Source organism: Mus caroli, unplaced genomic scaffold (assembly GCF_978045245.1).
Source record: "Mus caroli unplaced genomic scaffold, Mus_caroli_1 scaffold_6, whole genome shotgun sequence".
Lineage (NCBI taxonomy): Eukaryota > Metazoa > Chordata > Mammalia > Rodentia > Muridae > Mus > Mus caroli.
This window is the reverse complement of record NW_028227261.1, coordinates 6,600,520-6,623,674: the sequence shown is the minus strand read 5'-3', so window position 1 is coordinate 6,623,674 and position 23,155 is coordinate 6,600,520. Positions and strand designations below refer to the sequence as shown.

Sequence of the window (23,155 nt, the reverse complement as noted above, 5' to 3'; positions counted from 1 at the left end):
GTGAGGCCTTGGGAATCAAGGGTTTTGTCTCTTGCTGACCTCTGGCCCTGGTTAGCTGTCAACTTGACGTAGCCTAGAATTAATCTGGAAAAACAATTTCAACTGAGGAAATGGCTAGATCAGGTTGACCCATGGGCAGGTCTGTGGTTTGTCTTAACTTATGTAACCCCAACCCACTGTGGGCAGCACAATTCCCTAGGCTGGGGGTTCCTGAACTGCATAAAGCTGAGCATGAGCCTTCCTGTCAGTCAGCTAACACCATCCCCATACTTCCTTGGTCAGAGGTAATGGCTATGCGGGCTAACACGCAGTTCTGTCTTCAAGCTCAGGTCTTGATGCCCCTCAAGTCTTGAAATGATAGCTTTTCTGCCCTCTCCTGCTTTCTGTCAGGGTGCTTTATTACAGCAACAGAAAGAACATAGGCCATCTCTCCAGCCTGCGGCAGGGGAGGCGGAGGTGATACCATGTCAGGTTGTCACAGTCTATTGGGTTTCCTGTTGGCCATCAGGCCCCCGGGGTGTAGAATCAGACAATACATCCATCAGCTCACTCCTTCAAGAGTCAGGCTCCGAAGATCCTCTGGACCCCCTCACACAGCTCTTCCCCCATCGAATGGGTATTTTTCCCCCCAGAGGGCTAGCCCAGCAAACAAAGAAAACACATCCTGATACAAGTCAAAGGTTGGTACGGTTTTTATTTTTTTGCTTTTGTAAAGAAAAATAACATCGTGTTTATATATGAATCAAAACATAAAAGCCCTCCCCTGGGTGCGCAGGGTGCCAGGCTGCCCTGCTGGGAGGGGCCAGAGCTTCTCTTTAGGCGTTTCCTCAGGGCTGGAGACAAGGATGCCGAGGGACAATTTGGTTTCTTTAGGCAGGAAATAAAATTTAGAAACTTGATGCATCCATTGAACAAATGTAGACCAAAAGAGGTGTCACCTCCAAGCTGAACCCTTTGTGGCAGCTGGACTCATAGAGTCCTGACCCCTGACTGGTATGAGGCAATCCAGGATAGTATTGAGAGCTCCCGGGACAGGAGTGGAGAGGTAAGGTCAGGGCTGCTTCCCTACAGTTAAAAAAGAAAAAAAAAAAAGTACTAAAAGCACCCAGAGCTTAAGAGACCACCTCCCAGCAGGGAGGGCTGGAGGCATCTGCTTCAAAGCATGTGCCTCACCTGGCAACAGATGTGTAGAAAAATAAAGTTAAATTTTATCCCTGAATGACAGTGAAGACCCTTCCCTTCCCCATGCCCCTCCCCCAAGAATCCCCAGGGGTATGATACAAACACACACACACACACACACACACACACACGCTCACACACATACACACACACACACGCACAGGGCCAAGGCCTGACCCCTACAGGCACATGTAGCCCCCACACTATCGAAACAGCCAGTGTTAGGCCAACGCTCCTCCTCCTCCCTCATGGGACAGGATGTGCTCCAGCGTGCTCCAGCAAGCCTGCAGTGCCCTCAGCAGGCAGTGGCTGGGCACGTAGGCACCAATGCCGGTGGCCTGGAGCCACAGGTCAAGGGGGACACAGATTGGGACAGGATGGAGGAGAGGAGAGCAGGGCTCAGGAGTAAGGGAGGGTCCAGTCTCATCTGAACTGTGCAGCTCACGAGCAACTGGTGGGTCAGGCAGGGACCCTGGATGAGAGAGGGGGAGACAAGGGGAGCTCTGGTGTTCTCGGTAACAGAGCTACTTGCTGGGAAAGTCACAAACAGGTGTGTGAGGCAGGAGATCATGGGTTTATTGAGCCCCAGGTTCCCTGCTGCTCAGCCCTGCCTGGAGCCAACAGTTGGGGCGAGATGGGCGGCTGCTGCCTGATGCAGGGAGCCAGGCTCTCTGGAGGGGGCAGGTGTGAGGATGAAGTGATCCAGGCTCCATGTGCATCTCTCAGGGGCTTTCTTCATCTTGGTTCTTGGTGGGGCTCTGCAGCAGACCTCTGGTGTCTCGGAGGCAACAGAAGGGCACAGGCAGCCTGGTTGGTCCCTGCCAGAGCTACAGGAGCAGTAGTGTCCCTGGGGCCTGGCAAGCCTGTCAGAGATCCCTGGTTTTGGGGTCAGAGTATCAGCACCAAACACAATTGATGTTTGCAGTCTGTTGGGTGGACAGCAGGTATCCTGAGGTCAGGGACTTGACCCAGGAGGTCAAGGCAGAGACAGAGCCCCTCGGAGAGGGATCTCAGCGCCAGTGTCGGAAGCAGCTTGCACCTGGCGCTGCCCTCGGGAAGGGCGCTCGGAGGTCAGCGCAGGCTCTGGTACAGGTAGGCTGAGGTGAAGAGAGCATTGACTGCCAAACTCACAGCCAGGAGGCCCCGGACCAGGGAGGGACTGACACGAGCTGAAAGCAGGATACAAGTCAGAGGCAGTGTGGCTGGCACCCTAACCCTCAGGCAGGGCCTACCCCAGGGCAAACTGCCTGCTCCAAATGGCCAGGCCACACCCAGCATCCCTCCAGGAATGTTCTCCCTGCATGGAGGAGCTGGGGCCCGCTTCTCTGAAGGCCTCTTTTCAGAACCAATGTGACTACATGGGCCTAGGCCACGCGGCCTGTGTCTGCCTGTACCCAGCAACAACAGGGTTACCAAGATATCAATGTCACAAAGGAAGAAATGGGAGTTGGTGGGAGGCTACCCTGCTCAAGTCTCAGAGATTAAAGAGTGCAGAAGAAGCCAGGATGATGGTCAGTCATCCTTCCTTCATCCCAGCAGAGGCCAAAGGATGCTCAGTTTAGGGAGGCTGAGGCCAGCCTGGGCTACAGAAGACCTTGCTTAAACCAACATGAGCAAGGGTGGAACGAGGCCCAGGTCTTCTCATCAAAGCCACAAGACACAGTCTAGACCTGACCCAGGCAGCACTGAGACCCTCAGTCAGGAAACCTCACAGGCTGACCTGTCCCTCTATCCAGTGTCCTGCCTTCCTTTTCACCCAGGGGATGTCACTGGGATTGACTGATGGTCTCATATGCTGCCTATCAGTAGTCCAGCAAGAAAGGAGCCAGGGTCTACCCAGGGGCTGGTCCACTCTTGCCCAACCATGAAGCATTTGGAAGGCCCAGGCCCATACCCCAGCAGGCTCAGACTCTCCTTAGTGGGGCCAACCTAGGCACCCCCAGTGTCTGCTCTAAGCACAGGAGCCCTGGGCTACCTACCCATGGCTACTGAACATCTGACGTGGGGCTAGGCCAGCTGAGGAGATGAACCAGAAGAACTACCACAGGTAGTAGCTTTATCATTGTCCCCAGAAGGGGGCTTGGACTACCACAGGTAGTAGCTTTATCATTGTCCCCAGAAGGGGGCTTGGGACTGGCTCTCCCACCCTGGGTCACAGACCTTTCCAGGGAGTGGTCTCCTCTGAGCACCCTTTGGTGGTGGTGTCTACGACGCAGGTGGAGGACTGGGACGACTCGTCCTCTTTCTTGATGGAGTGGCTACTGCGGGCGCTGTCTCTGGCCACCATCGACCTCATCTCTGTGGACAGAAGAGTGAGCATCCTGCTGTGCTGCAGCTCGACCCCACGGGTATCCCTGCAGCTCTGCTCTAGGCCCTGGACAAGGTCACACTGCTCACCTCTCAGAGCAGCAGAGGGTCAGGGCAGCAAATGAGCATTGAGCGGTACCAGCATGTCCTCTGGGCAGCGAGCATCACTGAGCCCGTGTGGCCAAATCTACGCACACTTATAGCCCAGAGCAGAAGCCACACACCCCATGTGAAAGTCTGAGTTTTAACAGAGTCCAACTAACTTTTAAAAACGCTTGTCAGTGTAGAAGGGTGCGGGCAAAACGAGAGCATCCATGAAGTACAGGCTGACAATGCCCCACAGGTTTCCAGGCTCTGAAAGGATACAGCTATCCACCAGTCTAGTGCTGAAGAGTACGTTCCTACCACTGTACAAAACGACCTCCAAGATGGGCCAAGAGCCCCCATGGCAGTACCTACTGTGTGCTTCAGCCCCACACATACCCATGGTGCGCTTTGTGTCCCGAGTGCCATTCCTCTGCGGCAGCTGGGGAGACTCAATGAAGAGGCTGCCGTTGGGTGGCGAGTACTCCTCTGAGCTGCTGGGGGTATTTGGCGCTTCCCCAGGGGATGAGAACAGCAGCAGTTTCTGTCCTTTCAGGTTGAGCCGTGCAGGGCTGATGAGGGGCCTGCGGTGGCGCAAGGAGCCAGAGCTGGAGGCCATGGAGCTGGCCACGGAAGGTGCTGGGGAAGGGAGGGGAGAAGCAGGGAAGCTGCTGGACAGCAGAGAAAAGTAATCTGCAGAGAGAGAGGACAATGAGAGAGAGAGAGTGGTGACAGCAGCAGGCACACTGGCACCTGCACCGGACACTGACATTCGCCACCCGCCACTGGGACCTGGTGCGTTCCCTCAGCTCACGAAGGGAGGTTAGGTGTAGGCTAGGGAGAGCGGAAAGCCAAGCAGGAACCTGAGGGAGGAAGGGCCGGGCCCCGCCGGGAACTGAGCAGGGGTGAGGGTGGGGCTAGCCCCTTAGACCTCCCTGGGCTGAGAGCTGGGCTCTGGCAGGAGCAGACTCATATCTGGTCTGAGGTCAGCTGGCCTGATGAGCTAGGGCTGCAGCCGGCGCCTGGCTCTATCCACAGGCACAGCATGACACTGTCCAACCCGCAATGGTCCTCTACCTCACATCAGAGGAAGCTTAGACACATTTGTTTGTCTCTTGCTGTGGGCTGGGGTTTGAACACAGGCCCACTGCCCCTAAACTCACAGTTAACATTATACAGATGCCTGTGGCCTCAGGGTTGCCTGGAAACAGTTTTCCAGTCCCCTCTGCCAGCTCTGTCTCTTTACCTGAAAGAGAAACCTCCCCTGCTGGAGACACCCGAGACGGTGGCCGGCTCCCGCTGAACAGGTATCCTGAGTCTGTGCAGAAAGAGAAATGCAACATAGATAGACCTAAGGGTGACGAGCCAGCACCCTCTGTCCCCACATCCCTGCCACAGTTAACTTCAATGCTTTCATAAAAATAAGTACTGCCACCCAGGACGCAAGGGACATTCCCACTTTGCCAATGAAGACACCGAAGCCTCCAGTGGGTCACAGGAAGTCAGCAGTGGTGTCTCGGTCTCTGCCTCATTGCCTTCTTTCCACACAATGTGCCATTTTAATTTTAGGCCTATGAGTGTTTAGCTTGCAGGCAGGTATGCATGTGCACTAAGTGCAGTACCCCAAGAAGCCAGAAGAGGGTGCCAGACTGCCTGGAACTGGAGTCAATCAGTTATGAACTCTGCTGCTACCTCACGCTTCAACAGAGAGATCTGCTGTCCCTAACTGTCACTGGGACTGCTACCTTCCTCTCCCAAAGAGCTTGAGACAGAACCTGTTAACCCAGCTGCTCCCAGTCAATGTGCCCTGGGCCTGGGGAGGAGTCAGCTGCCAGCCTGGAGCTGCAGAAGACACAGGGTCTAGGCTGTCTCTAAGACAAGCAGACACTTCTGCCACTGCGAGTGCTTGGCCAACTAGTCCTATCTGCTCTCGGCACAGTCCCAGACACAATGCCTCATTCTGTTGCCATTGTTATGTCAGATGCTGAGGGGAATCCAGGGCTGTGTCCCCTAGGTAAGTGTTCTCCCACTGAGTTGTCCACCCAGTCTGAACTCACGGCCTCTTTCTGTACCCTGATGAGAATAGGGTGCAAGGTAGCAGCAACCAGTTGATTTGAAGGCTGACTCCTTAGCTTCCTGCATAGAGTAAATCCTTACCACCCCAGAAAGTGTACACGACGACTCTCCTGTCAGACAGGGAAAGGAACACCATGGGACACAGCTCGTCACAGTTGGCGTGAGTCGGGGAGCACTGGCAGCTGGGTGAGTGGTAGGCAGAGCCTGAAGCTATGGGACCGGACCAGGAACTGCTCCTGCACAGGGCAAGTCCTGCCTCTCTCCCTGGTGTTGGAGATGCTGAAGCTGCAGTAACACGAGGTGGTAAACCGAAGGTCAAGGGAGCTGGGGACAGATCCAGGGTCCTTGGAGCACATATGCGCTCTTAACCGCTGAGTCACTGATCTACCAATTCTTATTACCTGTCTGTCTGTCTGTCTGTCTATGTATGTATGTATCTATCTGTGTATGTATCTAAGTATGGATATATGTATCTGTGTGTCTGTCTACCTGCCTACCTGTAAGACTCTGCTATGTAGCCAAGACTGGTCTTGAACTCTCTAGGTAGCCTGGGATGGCACTGAACTCTGGGGTTTACCAGGAAGATGAGGGGCAAGACAGAGGCCCCAGAAAGGGCTGGGCCTTGGTCTCTTCAGGCTCTGCAAGGAGCAAGCAGCCATCAAATACAACTGACCCAAACAAAATCTCTGTTCTTCAGGCACACATTTTCCAGTAAGAAAAACAGGAAATGAGAGGCAGGCGGATCTGAGTTCGAGGCCAGCCTGGGTCTATACAGTAAATCCCAGAACAGCAAGGAGTGCAGAGAGAAACCCTGTCTTGGGGGGAGAAAGCCCCCCCTCCCAAACAAACCCTACCAAGCTCCTATGACTGTAATGACCAATGCAGTGACATCAATGCCTGCAGACGCACAGGTGATAAAGAGGGACATGGAAGGCATCTGTGACAACCCTCCCCCCCTGCCTCCCCAAAAGAGTAGCACTCTAAACAGGAAGCCGTGGAAGGGAACTCTTAAACAGCGGGATAGGATGCTGAAGTGCCGCTCTCCACAGCTGATGGCTTCCAGCGGGTGTGTGGGAGGGAAGGGCTCAGCTCTACTTAAGGGCAGGCAGCCGTGCTCCAGGGTCAACTTGTTTGTTTTTCTCTATTCTTCAAATATAAATTTTTTAATTTAATTTTTTTTTTTTTTATTTTCTGAGTGAGGTGACAAGACTTGGGGGCTTGACTGGGCAGGGCTGGGCAGTGAGTGTGATGTGAAATCCCCAAAGAATCAATAAAAATATGTTGGAAAAAGCAAAAGCAAAATAAGAAAGGTAGGTAGGTAGGTAGGTAGAAAATGGTAAACCTCAGAGAGCATTCATTTACTGAGACTCAACAGATACTGGGGTACAGGTGTGGGGGTGGTGTTGCATGATCCAGGCTGGCATCAAACTGGCTATGTAGCTGAACAGGACCTTGAACTTCTGACTCTCCTCTCTCTCTTCCTTCAGCGTGCTGGACTTACAGGTACATACCACCATGCCTCATTTATGTAGTATCGGGGATCGAACCCAGGACCTTGTGTATGCCAGGCAAGTACGCTACCAATTGAGCTACATCTCTAGTCCTCTTCTGAGCCCTTTAAGCATATCATTTCCGATAACACAACCACCCACTGGGAACAGTCTCCTACAGGCCCATGTTTTACAGGGCAGGCAAACAAGAGGATGTGATTTGTCACCGTGGCTGCTGAGTGGGTTCACTTGGATCTGAGCCTGGCCCTGACCATCTCCTCAGCCAGAGTTCAACTACCTTTTCAGTACTGCCCCATCACAAGATCCCAGGCCAGCCGTCCCCAGCTCGATTCCGTCATCAGTGCTCCAAGGTCTTACCAGTCCGGGTCAGAGGAGGTATGGTTCCCAGCGAGAGGGCCCGACTGAGGCGGCCTGGCAGTGAGGAGGGGGAGACCCGACGGGGAGATCGGAAGAGCTGCTGCTTGGTGAGAGGCAGGAAGCCAGGTGGGGTGGGGATGAACAGGGATGCTGGCGAGGATGTGACACTTGGGTAGGGCACAGCCAGGCTGGGGTTGGAAGGGAAAAGGCTGGCAGAGTCTCCTGAGAAGTACCTGCAAGGGCCCGTGGGGCACAAAGAGAGGAGAGTGCATCAGGAAGGTTCTGGAGGAAGCCCCTGCACAATGGGCCCGCCCCCCCCCCACCCCACCCCCCCCCGGTATGAGGTGGGCCTGAGTCAGGGTCCCACAGGAGGCGTGCGTTAGTTGAAGCAAAGAGGCAACTGTCCACTGATTAGGAGCGGGTGGCTGGGAAATGCCAACGTGACTCACCCCACCCCACATGCCCCCTCCAGCCCCTCAGGCTCACTGCAATCTACGTCTACCGGGAGTCTCGGCATTAAAGCGACACTGTTACCCTGGCCAGCTTCATGCCAATCCACCCTTGGCCCTGAAGCAAACGTTCCTATCCCCAGACCAGGCACTCCGCTAGGCTCAGCAGACCTGGGGTTCTCCTGGCCACCTCCCATTCTTTGCCTACAAGTTCCCAACAGAGCAGCTGGGCCCAGAGACACTCGGGATGATCTCCAACTGGACTGGAACTTCAGAAGATGCTGTCGTATCTCCATGGGGCTGTGCTAGTGATAACGAGCCTGTCTCCTGCAGCACAGGGGGAGGCAACCAGGCCTTGGGTCCCCAGAAGAGGCTCTTACACTGTACTTGCCAAACTCAAACTTAGAGAAGACCCAAGACCGCCACCAAGCTGCCCGAAAGACAGGTGACAGTGTCTCTTTAACTTGAGAACAGGACAAATCACACAACAGAACCTGATGGCCACAGGCCAGAATGTCAACCATGCTTCCGATTAAGGCACCCAATTACAGAGGGGAGAGCGACAGAGGCAGTTAATATATTAGTCTGCCGTCTGGAAGGAGCTTCTGCTATCCGGCCTTACCTCGGTCCCAAGGGACAAATGAGCCCAGCAGACAATGTGCCGACGAACCGGGCTGGCAGGGCCGGGCCCCGTGGTGAGCAGGGGTAAGGTACTCATGCTAGCATGGCTGAGTGCTTGGGTGGGGGTGGGGGGCTACTGCTAGCCAAGCTCTGCCCCGCCCGCCTCTTTCCCCACTTTTCAATTTTATAGGAGAGGTGTATGTAGCCAGATGGTGAATGTTCAGGGAACCAGACGACCTTCCCAGTCTCTTGCAAAGGACCGTGAAGCCACCAGAACTTCCAGATCAGTGTCTGGGGGACATAGGAAATCAGGGCACAGCAAAACTGCAGAGGGGCATTCTTGGATGTACCCTAACTTTGCTCCCAGAGCTGCCTTTTGGGGGCTGTTAGAAACCCTACTCCTTGATCAAAGACTGAGGAGGGATACCATCCCTGTCTTAAGTAAAGTTGATTTTTTTTTTGTGGAATGGGGTTTATCTCAGTGGTAGACTGTCAGGTGTGTGTGTGAGCACGCCCATGCATGTTGGGTGTGTCTGGGTTTGATTTCTAGCAAAATGTCCCTCCCTCCAAAAGTGTGCTGTTTTGCCTTTTCATTTCAGGATTACAACTGAGTCTGGCTGGATCTCAATGAATGTTCCAGGGGAAACACGTCCAGGCACTTTAGGGCCAGCAGAGGCGAGGCTGGAACCTGGGTATCACATGCTTGACTGTGTATGAGCCTCTGTGGGAGGACACTGGGCACTGCTGAGAATTTATTGGTGAAGTTGCAGCAGGTGTCAGTCAGTCTCTGAGCAGGAGCAAAGGCATGGCCAAGCCCTTCCAGCAGGTGGCAGCATAGGATGCTACATTAGGTCTCCTGTGTCCATTCCTGTCATACCCAGGAGCCAAGGGTGACCCTGGAAAGGGCAGCCCCCAACGACCAGCAAGCAATGGGGGATGCAGTGCATGGAAGGTCCTAGCCAGGCGGGGATCCTTACGCAGCACCTAAAGCTGTGCTGGGCATTGCTAGTGTGTCCCCACTCTCTCCAGCCCTGCTCGCCCTTGGGCCACGGCCATGGTTAACCCTGGGAGTCCTAGCCACTAAGCACGGGAACTGTTGCCAGGTTTGAAGCCTCTCTCAGGCTGCACTGTGAGAGGGCTCTGGAGGTCTGTCTCCCTCTTGATGTGATATAGAGTACCATCAGCAGAGGAGTGAATCCCAAAGGTGGGGAAGCTTTGGCAGGGGCTGGACTCTGCTCTGCTCTGCCCTGGGCAGTTCCAGAGGCAGTCTCTTCTGTAAGGGCCCAATGCTTCTTTAGTGAGAGGTCCCCGAATATCTGCATGCTCAATCCCTACCCGGCGAGTCTCCTTCCTTTTCTGTTCCCTGTGAAGAGGGCCAGCAGGCCGACGATGCGCACTAATCCACCCCCCCTCCTCCAGGGAGGCTCAAGCCTTCCTCCTCACCCACAGGTCAGAGGAGCAGCTGGGCCCGGAAGCACTGCTCGTCAGCACCAGCTCCCCATCCTGCTCCCAACCCCAAATGCAGTACCCCAAACCAACCCACCTCCCTTGTGGCACAGAAGCCCTTCTGAAGAACATGAAAGAAAAAAAGACGCGGTACCTGGTGCCAACCGGAATGAGCAGGACCCAGGAGGCATTTATTGAAAACACAGCATTCAGAACATGGCATCTATGGCCAGTGTGGTTACAGTTGTTAGGGCCGCTGGACAATCACAATCTACTACATGACACAGGCTTGCACTGGGCGCAGACAGAGGACACGGCGGGATGGACAGGCTGGCCTGGGATGGAGGGTGGCCTGCTCCAGGGCAAGTGTTACTGGAGTCTGCTCGGCCCAGCGTGGGGACGTGAGACGCAGACGTGAGTACAGTCTCCCTCCTTCCTTTCTCAGGGATGCCACCTCTATGTACCTGGGATGACCCCACTATGATCGGGGATGGCCCAGTGGTTGTCCCAGTCAACGAGCCACAACCCAAGGGTGCCTGAATTTCCTCAGCTTCTGCCAGCGACACCAGAACATGCTTTCTCCAACTAACAAAACTTTAAAGGACCATTAATGTTAAAAAGTAACAGGAACGCTTTAAAAGGCCAGGAATCCTGATCCACCATAGGCAGGGTAACAGGCTCAGCAGGGATTCTGGCTGCTCAGAGCTGGCTCTGTGTATCATAAATAATTTAAACACACACACATGCACACACGCACACACACACCGGCTTCTATCTAATGCCAAGAATGCAGAAATTAACACCATATTGTCAGCTTCTTTGAGATCCACAATACACAGGAGAGGACGCGCAGACAACAGCCCCACCGCCTGTTACATCTTTTTTCCCGTAGGCCAGTTCCTTGGAGGAAAGAGACAGGTAGGTGTTCCCCGTCCTCTTAGACAGCTGTACCCCACAAGGTCAGCAGCAACTAGCCCACATCAACCAGGGCCTCACCTACACTTCAGAGACCTTCCACACCCTTATCCAGAGCAAGCTTGAGCCCTGCGATGCCTGCAGCAACGCCTGCTCTCCTGACACTGGCAGGTCACCACATGGACGCTGAGTAATCCCAGGTTGCTATCTGATAACGGAGGGTCAGAGGATAGAGGCCTCAAAGAGCTTTACCACAGTGGGGCCTGCTTGCCTCTCAAGCTCCCTATGGGGTTCCAAGGAGGACTGACCAGCCACCTCACAAAGACCCCAGTGAATGGTCAGGTCTGATGGGACACTCACTTGTGTGAAATCTTCCTCTGCCCTCCCTGGGCTCCGGTGCAGAGGGTGAAAGAGCAGCACTTAGAGGGATTTAAGTTAGCAGACAAGTGGCAGGAGCAACTTGTGTGAGTCAACCGGGAGCCACCAGAGGGCAGCATCCAGGTGGGCGGAGCATGGGCCTATGGTCCAGATGGATCCTTAGACAATGAATGACTTCTTCCCATGGCCATTACCTTCACTGCCAGTGTGTCACCTCTCGTGGTCCTCAAATCCACTGAGGCCAGCACCTCAGAGCCTTAGAAGAGGACCCAGCACTTCCCACTCCGATGGCTGAGACAACAGGGATTTGTCAAAAACCCATCAGTTAGCAGGGGCCTGAGCTGAGTCAACTTTTGGGGGAAGCTGTGCCTGGGAAGAGGGTGAGGCTGAGACCACATGGGGCCAGCAGTTGGCCCCAGAGAAACCGAGGGCAGAAACCTTGGCACCCTCCAAAAATTATTCCAAGGAAGCCATCAATGCTAGAGAGGTACAAGGGACAATGACCCGGTGTCACCAACAGTCTGTTGGGTCCTGTTTGTGCGGAGCGGCTACTGATCTAGGATGATCCATCCTCCTCCTACCTGGCAGACCATTGGAACTTGCTGACCATAAGGAACTGCAGGGCTTTCTACTTACTGACCACTTGAGAGGAGCCTGCCTTACAGACACAGCCAGGGCAGGCTGGACCCAAGGACTGCCTTTGCTACTCCAGGGAAGGACCCTGAGGGACCATGAGTCTCAGGAAGGAGGGACCAGGAGGTTCAAGGGATGAGCGGGCTGCTCTAGTCCTAGCTCACCATGCTCAGAGGCCATGGCTTGTCAACTGGCTGGTGTCAAGCAAATGACAAGGGTACAGCAGCAGTCTACACCCTCGACTGTGGACTCAGAGCCAGGGGGAAGCAATGACAAGACTGGGTGCCTAGAGCTGGCAGGAAGCTATGGGGCTATGACAGGGTCTCAGACCAGAAGCGGTGGCAGTGGTGAGCAAGTACAGGCCACCTGAGGAGCACTGAGACTGGGGGAGCGGGATGGCTAAGACAGCGAGCGGAGGGGGTGAGCATGAACTCAAGGCTCTGCTAAGAGGGTGGGGAGCGGGATGGCTAAGACAAGATGGAGTTGCCAGCTTCAGGGGCGGGGCCGAGCCCGGCCCATCTGCCACCTGTCCTCCCCCCTGCAGTCACTGCTGCTTCTCTGACCTTCGGGGCCGGAACCTCCGTGGGCCTGTCGATTTCCTTGTAGCCACAGCTGCGGTGAAGCCCACCAGGCAGCACAGGGACGTGGTACTGAACTTGAGTGTGTCTAGCCAGCCGGGTGAGGCAGCCTGTAGATAATTCTCTGCCAGGTGCAGCCCCAGCAGCAGGGCCCAGAGGCAGGTGGAGAAGGCATCGATCCGCCGGAGCCTGCAGGAGAGAGCAAGGTGAGTGTGTACCCAGAGAACAGTACAGAGCCTCCCTGTCAGTTCCCATGCCACGCCCTATCTCCATTGGACCCAGCTCAGAGATGAGAGGCCAGTGAGGCCAGAGGGTCTGAGTCCACCCTCTGAGTCACAGGCTGCCCAACACTAAGCAGGTCGGTGCTCCTACGCCCATCACTTGGCCTGGGACCAAGGCGGGCACTGCCCTCACTTGAGCTTCCACAGCGTCTGTTACTCTGACTTTAGACATGTGTGAGATGACTGGGCCCAGCCACAGATGCCAGCAGGAACCGGCTCAGTGTCACTGTCATCTGTACTTCTGCGCTGTCCTCCTGGCCCCTGGAGAACTTGAACAGGCCTGTCTAGAGTTCAGCCCAGAGTAGGGGACCACCAAGGAGGCAGCAAAGCTTTGTGCAGACTTCTGCCCACCCAGTCCCAAGGCCCCGCAACACACCTGATACGGCCAGCCAGCAGCATGGCCAGCAGGCAGGTGAGCAGGCCCACTGCCACAATGCTGGTCTGGTGGCTCTGCCCAAAGGCCCAGGCCTCATGTAGCTTCTCTGTGGCATGCTCAGGCAATAGGCCCAGCAGCTGCTGCCAGCCCTCCGCCTGAGAAGTGGTGTTGTCCGAGGCCGCAGAACTGTTGCCCCCAGGAGGTAGGGCTGGGGGCAAGGCAGCCCCCGGGGTGAAGGGTTCGCTGGGCCCATACAGTGTAGTGAACAACAAGAAGGCACAGGCCAGGAAGGCCAGGGCACGGAGCAGGATGACCTGGAATGGGGCCTTCACTGCCGAGGAACTGAAACTCTGAGGGAGGGAGAGATGGGTCAGTGAAAAGCCAGAAAGGCACCAATAGCTACCCTATGCCCACATGTGGGATGCTGGCCAGTCCTGTTTCCATGCCCTTGCTCTGATGCTCAGGGACCACTGCCTCATCCCAGGCTATTGCCTCACTATGATAGGTCTGTGGGAGAGGGAGGGGCTCTGCTGTCTCCTTTAGAGAAACATTTCTACACATGGGGACTTCTAGATCGTTCAATCATCCTGTCAAGTTTTTATCAGCAACTCCCATTACACTTGACTAGAATGCCAGTAAGATATAGCGACAACTCTGGAAAAAGTTCATTAGTTTTTTGTTAGGGCTGGAGAGATGGCTCAGCGGTTAAGAGCACTGACTGCTCTTCTGAAGGGCCTGAGTTCAAATCCCAGCAACCACATGGTAGCTTGCAACCATCTGTAATGCGAGCTGATGGCCTCTTCTGGTGTGTCTGAACACAGCTATAGTGTACTCACATACAGGAAATAAATAAATAAATCTTAAAATTTTTTTTTTTGTTGTTAAGTTATTCAGACTAAAACCCAAGAAGCTAGAATAAGAACCAAAGGTCTGAGGTCTGAGGACAGGAGCCGCCTGTTCTTTTGAGCAGACACAGGAGAGTAGGGACAGAGGTAGTGTGTCCTCATGGTCAGTGGCCAACTATGCCACATCTGACAGGAAGTCACATCCAGGTAGAGGAGGAGCTTCCTTGAGGGGGGAGTCTCTGCTGTGCACTCGCTGTTCTGACTGCTCTTCTGCATGCAGATAGGCTTCCCACTGCTAGGCTGCGGTCCTGCTTACTCCTTTATTACAGCTTAAAAGCCCAGACTATTTGCTTAAACGCTGTAATGCACGCCTGGGTCTGACCCCTAGCACTGGTGTGCATCGTGTGTGTAGCCCCTGGCAAGCATCTCAGCCCCACCCTTGGTTCCCACAGCCGCGACCAGGAGCCCCAGTGCTTGGGTTTCCGAATTGTGAGGCTGCCATGAGGAACGAATACAGGGTGTCTAGAAAGTAGACGGTCAGCAAGGCAGCCTCAGAGCAGGTAAGGCACGCAGCAGCCACATCACTATCCTAGAAGCCCTTAGGAAGATGGCGTCCAGCTGGTGACAGCAGGGGGCCACCAGGCAGCTGTTTCCCAGAAAAGGAGTCTTGGTACACTGCACTATGCCCCACACTAGGGCCCAGCTCCCAGACCATCTCTCCCCCCCCCCCCCCGACACCCAACACCCAAATGTCCCACAGCCTCAGACCTGCCCATGGGCCTGGTCAGCCTCCCGACGCCGGAACTGGTGGCTGAGAAGCAGGGCACGCAGTTGGCGGTTCTGGTGTTTGATGTAGTACTCGACGGCCGCCTGGCATGGGCGGCACAGCTTGTACGTCTGCTCCAAGTGGTGGCGGTATACCTCAATCTCCTCGTCATAGCGGCCCTGGGGTGTGGACACAGGGCCTACATCACGGCTGGGAACTGGGTTCAGACTCCGGCCCTGCCTGTGCAAACGGTGATCCGCGCTCTCAGGAGTGAGGGCTAGGAGCGGAGGCCATGACACAGGGACAGTACCGACATTCTGTAGCTCACAGCCTGCTCAAGTGGGGACACTGAGCTGACACTCTGCATCCTGGCAGAAGGACAGCCAAGCAGCAGGGCCTTCCTTCTCCTTGATTCTGAAGGTATAACACACACCAGAGAGCAACGAGTCTTAGTTCCACAGCAGCCCGGGATACAAGGCCCATCCCTTGCTCCCTCAGAGATGCAGCAAGGTACACAGTGAGCGCATCGGAGGGAATGGTTAGTGTGATCTCTCGTTGGGGTAAACAAGAAGTCACCTAGCATCAATGCTCCTCTCACGGCCTCTCTGTAAAGCCCTTTAAAAAATGACATGGACAGCCCGGTGTGGTGGCGCACACCTTTAATCCCAGCACTTGGGAGGCAGAGGCAGGTGGATTTCTGAATTCGAGGCCAGCCTGGTCTACAGAGCGAGTTTCAGGACAGCCAGGGCTACACAGAGAAACCCTGTCTTGAAAAAACAACAAAAACAAGAACAAAACAAAAAACAACAAAACAAAACAAAACAAAACAACCACGACATGGACTCACTCATTTAGTGCACATATATGACCATGTCAGCAGAGGCTGGAGGGTAACATGGGTAAGTTTGTTCTCTCCGGGGACTGCAGGAATCCAACTCAGATAATCAAGCTTGGCGCTAAGTGTCTTTGCCCCTGAGCCATCTTGGTGGCTCTCCCTCTTGGCCTCCTGGTTCATTCCCGTCCCCTATCTTTCCTAGGCATCTTTGGGCCTCAGGTGGGATTGGCTCTCTTCCTCTCAGGAAGCCACAGTGAACAGGGCTGACTAACGAATAAGACCAGGAGGCTGCCCTCTAAGGCTGCAGCTGGAACCCAAGGCCTCTCTACCTCCCTTTCCTCAGGGACAGAGCCGTCTGTCCTCAGGGACAGAGCCGTCTGTCCTGGCAGGCTCTGGTTTCCATGGTGTTGTTCTCCCAGTGGTCACAAGATCAGCCCGGCTGTGAAGGAAGCCGCACCCTGGAATGTGAGACCCTGGGGCGGCAGGTGACAGTGTGGCTTAACCCAGCCATGTGTGCTCACCTCCTCCCGTGGTGTGAAAGCAGCCAGCTGCTTGATCTTGGTGGTCTGGTGGTGGCTGCACCTTCGGCACAGCAGGACCTGGCTGCTCACCCACTGCTGTGGCTGTGCGGGGTCCCGGGGACTAGGCACGCTGCTCACCACATGGTTCAGGTGCTCCATGTACTGTGCTGGGATTGGCTTGTTGTAGTCTCCATTCTGGGAAGGAAGGAAGAGGCCCTGGTCAGCGCAGGCCCGCTCAGGGAGGTTCCAGATGCAGACTGGCTTTCTCTACACAAAGAGCAGCAACATTCCTTTCTGATGCTGCCTAACATAGAACCCCAAAAATCTAGGTGCTGAGAAGCTACCCAGCATGCACCTCAGGGCAGGCCCTGGGGTACCCTTTGCCCACATCCCTCACCCTTGTCCCTTAGAACTACACACTGACACTCAGGCTGCAAGCTGGCCTGTGGGCAGGCTGTCTGTTACTAACTGTCAGTAAAAGCTACACTCAGACACTCACATATTTCCCATGGCGGCTATACAATCAAGGCTGTGACAGAGAACAAACTGCCTACAAAGCTAAATACTGCACCTGTAGGCCTGAACTCAGACCTGCCCTGCTCTTGACTCTAACCCCAATCTCACCCTCTTGTGGGGAGACAGGACAAGTGGCCACGGTTCCCTGAACCTGCTCTTCCTCCTCAAAGGGAGACACAGTGCCAGGACCAGAGTTAGAAGACAGTGGCGTGGAACGTGAGCTCAGGCCAGCTCAGCAGCAGCCTTAGCACTGGCCATCCACTGACAGCCCATACCTCTTGAAAGCCATTGTACTGCTCACAGTGGGGACAGTCCCAACAGTTGCGATTCCCATAGGGCACCAGTGTATCGTGGTTGCAGAACCAGCAGTTGACCATCGTGTGTGTTGGCTTTACCCTAAGGACCAAGAACAATAGTTAGCCTGGAAGACTTCGGTATCTGAAATCACATTTCAAGAGCAGGAAGTGGCATCCAAGATGGAAACGAAGGCCCAGCCACAGGGCGTGGAGTGAGAAAGGACTCTTAAATGTTATCTCCCAGGATGACTGAACCGACAAAGTACTTCGCAGGAGGCACTCACCGCTCTGTAGGCTCCAAAGTATCCACCTGGAAACCCAGAGCCCCAGCGCCCACTGTTCTGGGTCTCAGACAATGCAGGGTAGAGAGGGGGGCAGCACAAGGTCAGGGATAGCAGCTAAGCAATGGGCCAGTAGAGATGATACTTATAGAAATCAAGTTTTGGAGAGTTGTCCTTCCCAGGGGAAAAAAAAAAAATCCTAGAGAGCCAGCCAAGGAGGCCAAGGGGCGGAGACAAGTCACAGCTGTGCAGCCAGGGCCCAGCCTTTTGGGTAAGGGGGGGGGGCAGGCCCACAGTGGGTTTTGTTGGTCACACAACAGGTGGGGCCTGCAGGATAATCCTGGCCCAAACACTGGGGATCTGTGCAGCAGAGGGCACACAGCAACTGCCCAGCAAATCCAGTCCAGGAATCTAGAAACAAATGACTGAAGGGCACCAGCTGGGAGCCCTGGTGTCCCGACCTTGCCCTTTTGCCCTGTCCTCACTCAGAGGCCATGTCTAGTTCAGGGGCATTGCCCAGACTTAGGTAGAGTGAGCCACCACACACAGATGGCCCTGCTCCTTAGAAAGCATCCTAAAAGGGTGGGTCTGCCCGTGGACCTTACAGATGTGCTCAGGAGGGTCTCACTTAAACGCAGTGTGTAAGCCAGGCCTGTAAAGTGAACCAGGTACGGTGCCTGCTGCTTCTGTATGTCTCAGACTCAATGACAAGACACAAGGAGTTTTGTAATGGAAAAGGCCTTCTAGTCAGGAGGGAAGACAGCTGTGGAAGTGGGTTTCTAGTTCCTGGCCCAGCCCACACTGCCTGCCCATCAGCTCCACTCCCTCCTCGTACTGTGGGCGGGTGCAGATGGGTGTCCTGTCAGCTGGGAATAAGAGCACCTCCCTCACTGGGGCTTGCTCTTGGGAAGTACTGAACAGAGTCCTGGCCTAGTCCATGTCAACACACGGCAGCGACGGGGACAGGGACATGGTGTGCACTTCCTGCTGCCGGAGTTCAGGTCTAATGGCAGGAAGAGTGCTGCAGGGATGGCTCGGCAATTAAAACACCCACTACTCTCGTGGATCCGAGCATCCACGGCTGGTGGCTCACAACCGCCTGTAACTCTAGCTCCAGGGGATCTGATGCCACGGGCATCCGCGGGCACCTGCATTTATGTACTCCCCCACCACCACCACCACACACACACAGTTTAAAAACAATAACAACCGCACAGGCTGGAATCGTCACTTCAGTCCCTCATTTTTCAGATAGGTTGCGCAGACTTTGCTAGGACCTGGCGCCTGACAGCTTCGGTGGCCCCCAAATGGAAAAGGGGACACAGGAGACTGCGGCACCAGCTGTGGCTGCAGGATGGAGATGTGCTCTGCTGGGGTGCCAACGTTTGGCATTCCTGGGTAATTAACCACTTGCTTTGTGGTAATTTGTACATCTTTTATAGGCCTCTTTGTAATTATGCACGAGGCTTGCCTCACAGCAAGCAGTGTGCACTCTCACCTGCCCCGAGTCTGAGGCAAAGCACCACCTGCCCTGGGACTCCTTAGCCCTGGTTCTATTTGACGGGAAAGGTCGCTTTCTGGGCTTGCTCAGAGCCCAAAGACAAGCAAACAGGGGCTGTTGCTCTGGAGTGGCAAGTCTGCCAGGAAGCCCAGCCCACCCAGGAAGCCATCATTTCCACACTGAGTCTCCAGCTCCGTTGCTAGGGAAATGGCTCCTGGCCTGATCTGCAAGTGGAAGGCGGGGGATTCATCCTCCCCTGAGGCCAGAGGCTAATTTCTGCCAGGGTGGATGCTTGGTGGTGGGGGTGTTCTTTTATGGCCAGAACAACCATTGTCTGCCTTGGCTAGGTGGGATCCCTCCACCAGAAGCTACCTCCTTCACCGACAGCCCCAAGAGGTATGTGGGCAGGAGCAGCAGGGCGGCTGGCCAGAATCTCAGACCTTCTAGCACCAACCAGCTGCTGTACCATGTAACCAAAGAAAGCGTGGATGAACATGCAAACAGCCCCAGCAGCCACTTCACAGTTTCAACACTGTCCCAGGGCAGACTGGGCAGTCCTGGCCTCAGAACTCACCCAGTTTTGTTTCAGGGACGGTCCTCGCAGCTTCCCTGGCAAACCCCTTGGTCCACTTTTCTCCCTCAAGCCAACAATCCCAATTCTATGACAAATCACATTTGGGGACTACAGTGGAGGTGATTAGATAGCATGTTGTTTTAACAAAAGAGAAGGTTGACTCAGCAGAGGCCAGCATCTTGGTCCATGACCAAGCCTAGGTCATATTCATCGCCATGGGTGGGTGAGGGACCTGGAAGCCATCTCTCCAACTGGTCATTGTCATGTTTTACCCTTGGGATGCTGAAGGGAACCCAAGGGAGCCTCGGTAGATTGATCATTCAAAGGGGCCAGGGGCAACTGCATGCCTGATATCCCCTCCGTGAGATCTGAACGCACACAGTAGGAAACATGAACACGTGTCTCTGGTGTCTCTTTCTCCATCAGCCTAGGACACTTAGGAAAAGCAAAACTCCTGCCCCACACCTCAGCATAGGTAGCTACTTCAAATTCTTTGGCCCAGGAATCAATCAGGGCCCATGTTATGTCACACAGGAGAACTGGATGGGCTTAGTTCGTGGGGTGCTGAGTCTGTGGGGGACCAATGTGCCTATCTCTTCCTAAAGAGCCTGACAAGCTCTGCCTGTGAGGACCAAGCTTAGTTTCCTGGGTCCAGGGAAAGCTCAGCCTCACAGGATGCTCCGTTTCTGCTCTTCCAAGTATGACCTCACCCAGGAGGAAGAGTACAGACGGGGCTTCAATGGTAGCAGCAGGGCTGAGTGCGACTCTGCACAGCCTGGACCAAGGAGATCCCATCTCCAGCCTAATCTCACGGCAGCAGAGAACCCCCAAACTGACCCCTCAGGGGACAGAGCCAGCCCTGGACAGACACATGCCCATCCATCCCACACACTCAGTCCATCAAGAACCATGCAAGGCTTTCAGAGATGACATCTGAGCAAAATGTACCGCCTGACTGTGACACAAGAACCACAATTCACAGAGTGGCAGGGAACAGATGCCATTAGGGCTGGCCACCAACATGCAGGGCATATGCTGCCACCCAGAAACAGGTGCCCTTAGCAGCAGGGTAGAAGGCAGGAGAGGGCCAACTAAAATGCACACATCAAGTGGCCACTCAACGGAGCAGGCAGCTCGGAACAGTGAGTGCTGAGGCGAGCTTAGACACAGGAGTACTCGCCAGAGGGCCTCTGAGTGCTGGGACAGGCTCTGCGCTACACCTGAGAGAGGGTATACATATGTATCCTCATCTCCAAACGCAGAAACTATGATCTCAATAAACACAGACAGGCCGTGAAAGTGCGACAGTGATGGGTGCTAAAACCCAAAGTGCAGTGTGCAAAGGGACATCTTGTCACACACGAGTGGCAGCATGAAGAGTAGCAGATGCACAGGAGTGGGATGTGGGACCTCTACCCCAGACCCCAAGGTCCGGGGCAGCCGCTCTGGCTGGTGTGGCAGTGTGGGTGTGAGACAGGGCTCCTCCACCTACAGCCGGTGATGCATAGCATCCCTCCAGGCTCTGTTTTCCCAGCTTCGAAATGGACAGAATAGCAGCACCTGCCTCATTGGCGCAGCTCCTGAATGACAGGTGCTCTGTGCATGTCACCTGCACAGGAATGGCAGCTGCTCTCATTCTTACAGTAACTGGGACAAGAAAACTCCATGGGTAAGGTAACGGGGTGGCTGGCTTTGGGCTCTAGATAACTTCTCTGTGACCACTTTGGCCAGTTTTAAAACTCAGGAAGGGCTGACCTGAACGCAGCAGCAACATTTTCTTCACACGGCTCCCACAGCCTGGCCCTATGCCATCTCTGTGATTAGCTTGAAAACACCCACTCCCCTAAAGGCCTTCCAAAACTAAGTTCCTGTAGGCTCTCCTCTGGCATACTCAACCCCCATTCTTCACCACAGAGGATTCCTGCCTGCCACAGCTTCCCCTCCAGGGAAGGGGAAAGAAAGCTGCAGCTTCTTGCTACGTGAGGCTTGCTTCAGAACTGTGAGAGGCCGATTCACTTCCACATGAAACCCAGACCTCATAAAGACACAGTCACCTGAGACACCATGCTCTGACCAATCAGCAGCAGTGCTCCAAACATGGTACCTGGGCAGTCTGGTGTCAGTATGAAAAAAGCATGAAGGGATTTTTGGATGCTCCTGAAAGAAATAACATGTCCCGCCAGGCGTGGTGGTGCACGCCTTTAATCCCAGCACTCGGGAGGCAGAGGCAGGTGGATTTCTGAGTTCGAGGCCAGCCTGGTCTACAGAGTGAGTGCCAGGACAGCCAGGGCTATACAGAGAAACCCTGTCTCGAAAAAACCAAGCAAACAAACAAACAAACAAAAACAACAAAAAGAAATACATGTCCCCCATACACCTCACCAAGAACTCAGATTCCTGTCTCTAGCAGAGGCAAGGCATTCATTGGCAGGACAGGAAGGGTGACAGGCAGTGAGCCAGGCCTGGCCACAACAAGTCCCGCTCTGCTCTTCTGGCCAAATGCCACATCTATCCTGAGCTGGCAGAGGCAGCCAGGAGGTGCCTGGCTTTTGGGGCAAGCTCTGCTTGGCACATGAACAGACTGCCCAGGCTCCCCTAGGCCCAGGTAAGGAGGGACTGCTTTTGGGTTGGCTGATCTTAAGCAGTCCCTCTGACTCCCAAAAACTGGGTGGGAACAAGACAGGAAGCTTGGGTTGAGATCTAGAGTCAGGCACTCTCTCAGCCCGCCTGGGATGTGGCCCCCGGTTTCAGACACAGCTGACATCCATCCCCTCCTTAGGCGCCCCTCGTGACTCACCTACCGCTAACAACTTTTGCCTGCCCTCTCCTGCAGAAGAAATGCAGGGTTAAGGAGGGCGACCCATCATCACCCTGGTTGCCAGTTCAAACCATAGCTCCTTGTCATCCAGCGACTAGGGTCAAGTCCGGAGCTCTGCACATCCCCGGCTGTCCCAAAGAGGCTCCCACGAATGCGTGTATGTTCCTATCCTCGGGAAATGTGATCAGGTGAGCTATTCTTTCACGCTGCTGGAGAAACGACTCCATTCTGGGGTTTGACTACGGCAAGCTTGGAGTACTGGGGTCTGCGTGGTCTCTGAGCCATGACAGGCCAGGGTATTGACCCCAAAGCCCATCCCAGACATGTGTCCAAGGAGTACAGCGTACACCTCTGAGTGGACAAGTTCCTTAAATGTGTGGAGCGCAGGCTCCTGCCTCAGGCTGCTACTGCTCACACGTGCCTTCTAAGTACTCAGCTCCAAGGCTTCTCGGGGGAAAGCTTACGCGAGGAATATTATTGCTATCGCACACAGACCATCAAGCGCCAGCTCCCATCCTCCTAACCGATGGGCGGCAGAGGCCCAGCAGGGCAGTCCAGCCAGGAGCACCGGCCTCGAAGGGAGGAGCAAGCAGCAGCCCCCTCCCCCAGCCACGGCCCGCGGCTGCTCCCCCGACGAGGCTTTTAGGGGGTGAGGGCAAAGGCGGAGGCGGAGAAAGCGTCCCGCATTCGCGAGCAGGCCTGGTCCGCCCCTGGGACTCCGCCGTGGCCTCGCGGGGGCGGGGCGGCGGCCCGGGCCGCGTGCAGCTGGGCGCGCACTCACCTCCGCGCAATCCGGTAGAGCACCACGCCGGCGGCAGCGCACGCCGTGACCCCGAGGCCGCCCGCCAGGCCGGCGGTGGGGCAGCTGGCCAGCAGCGCGCTCACTCCCTCCATGGCTTCCGGGCCGAGTCGGTGGGCAAGGGGCGCGGGCCGCAAAAGGGACTCCCAGCGGCCCGCGCGCTCCAGCTCGCGCCGTGACCTTCGCCGCTTTGTAGCCGGCGCGAGCCC

General features: G+C 55.1%; 1 protein-coding gene across 1 annotated transcript; it reads right to left on the bottom strand.

Annotated features, from left to right (window-relative positions):
* Nucleotides 1-683: 683 nt before the first annotated feature.
* On the bottom strand, nucleotides 684-23,152 carry Tmem201 (transmembrane protein 201). Its single transcript, XM_021160550.2, has 11 exons — nucleotides 22,929-23,152; nucleotides 16,953-17,073; nucleotides 16,162-16,356; nucleotides 14,808-14,984; nucleotides 13,195-13,544; nucleotides 12,523-12,726; nucleotides 7,518-7,750; nucleotides 4,820-4,891; nucleotides 3,973-4,266; nucleotides 3,343-3,480; nucleotides 684-2,351 (listed from the first exon to the last, which is right to left on the bottom strand). Exons 1-11 carry the CDS (start codon nucleotides 23,039-23,041, stop codon nucleotides 2,254-2,256), a joined length of 1,995 nt encoding a protein of 664 aa, XP_021016209.1. The 5' UTR covers nucleotides 23,042-23,152; the 3' UTR covers nucleotides 684-2,253.
* Nucleotides 23,153-23,155: the final 3 nt, after the last annotated feature.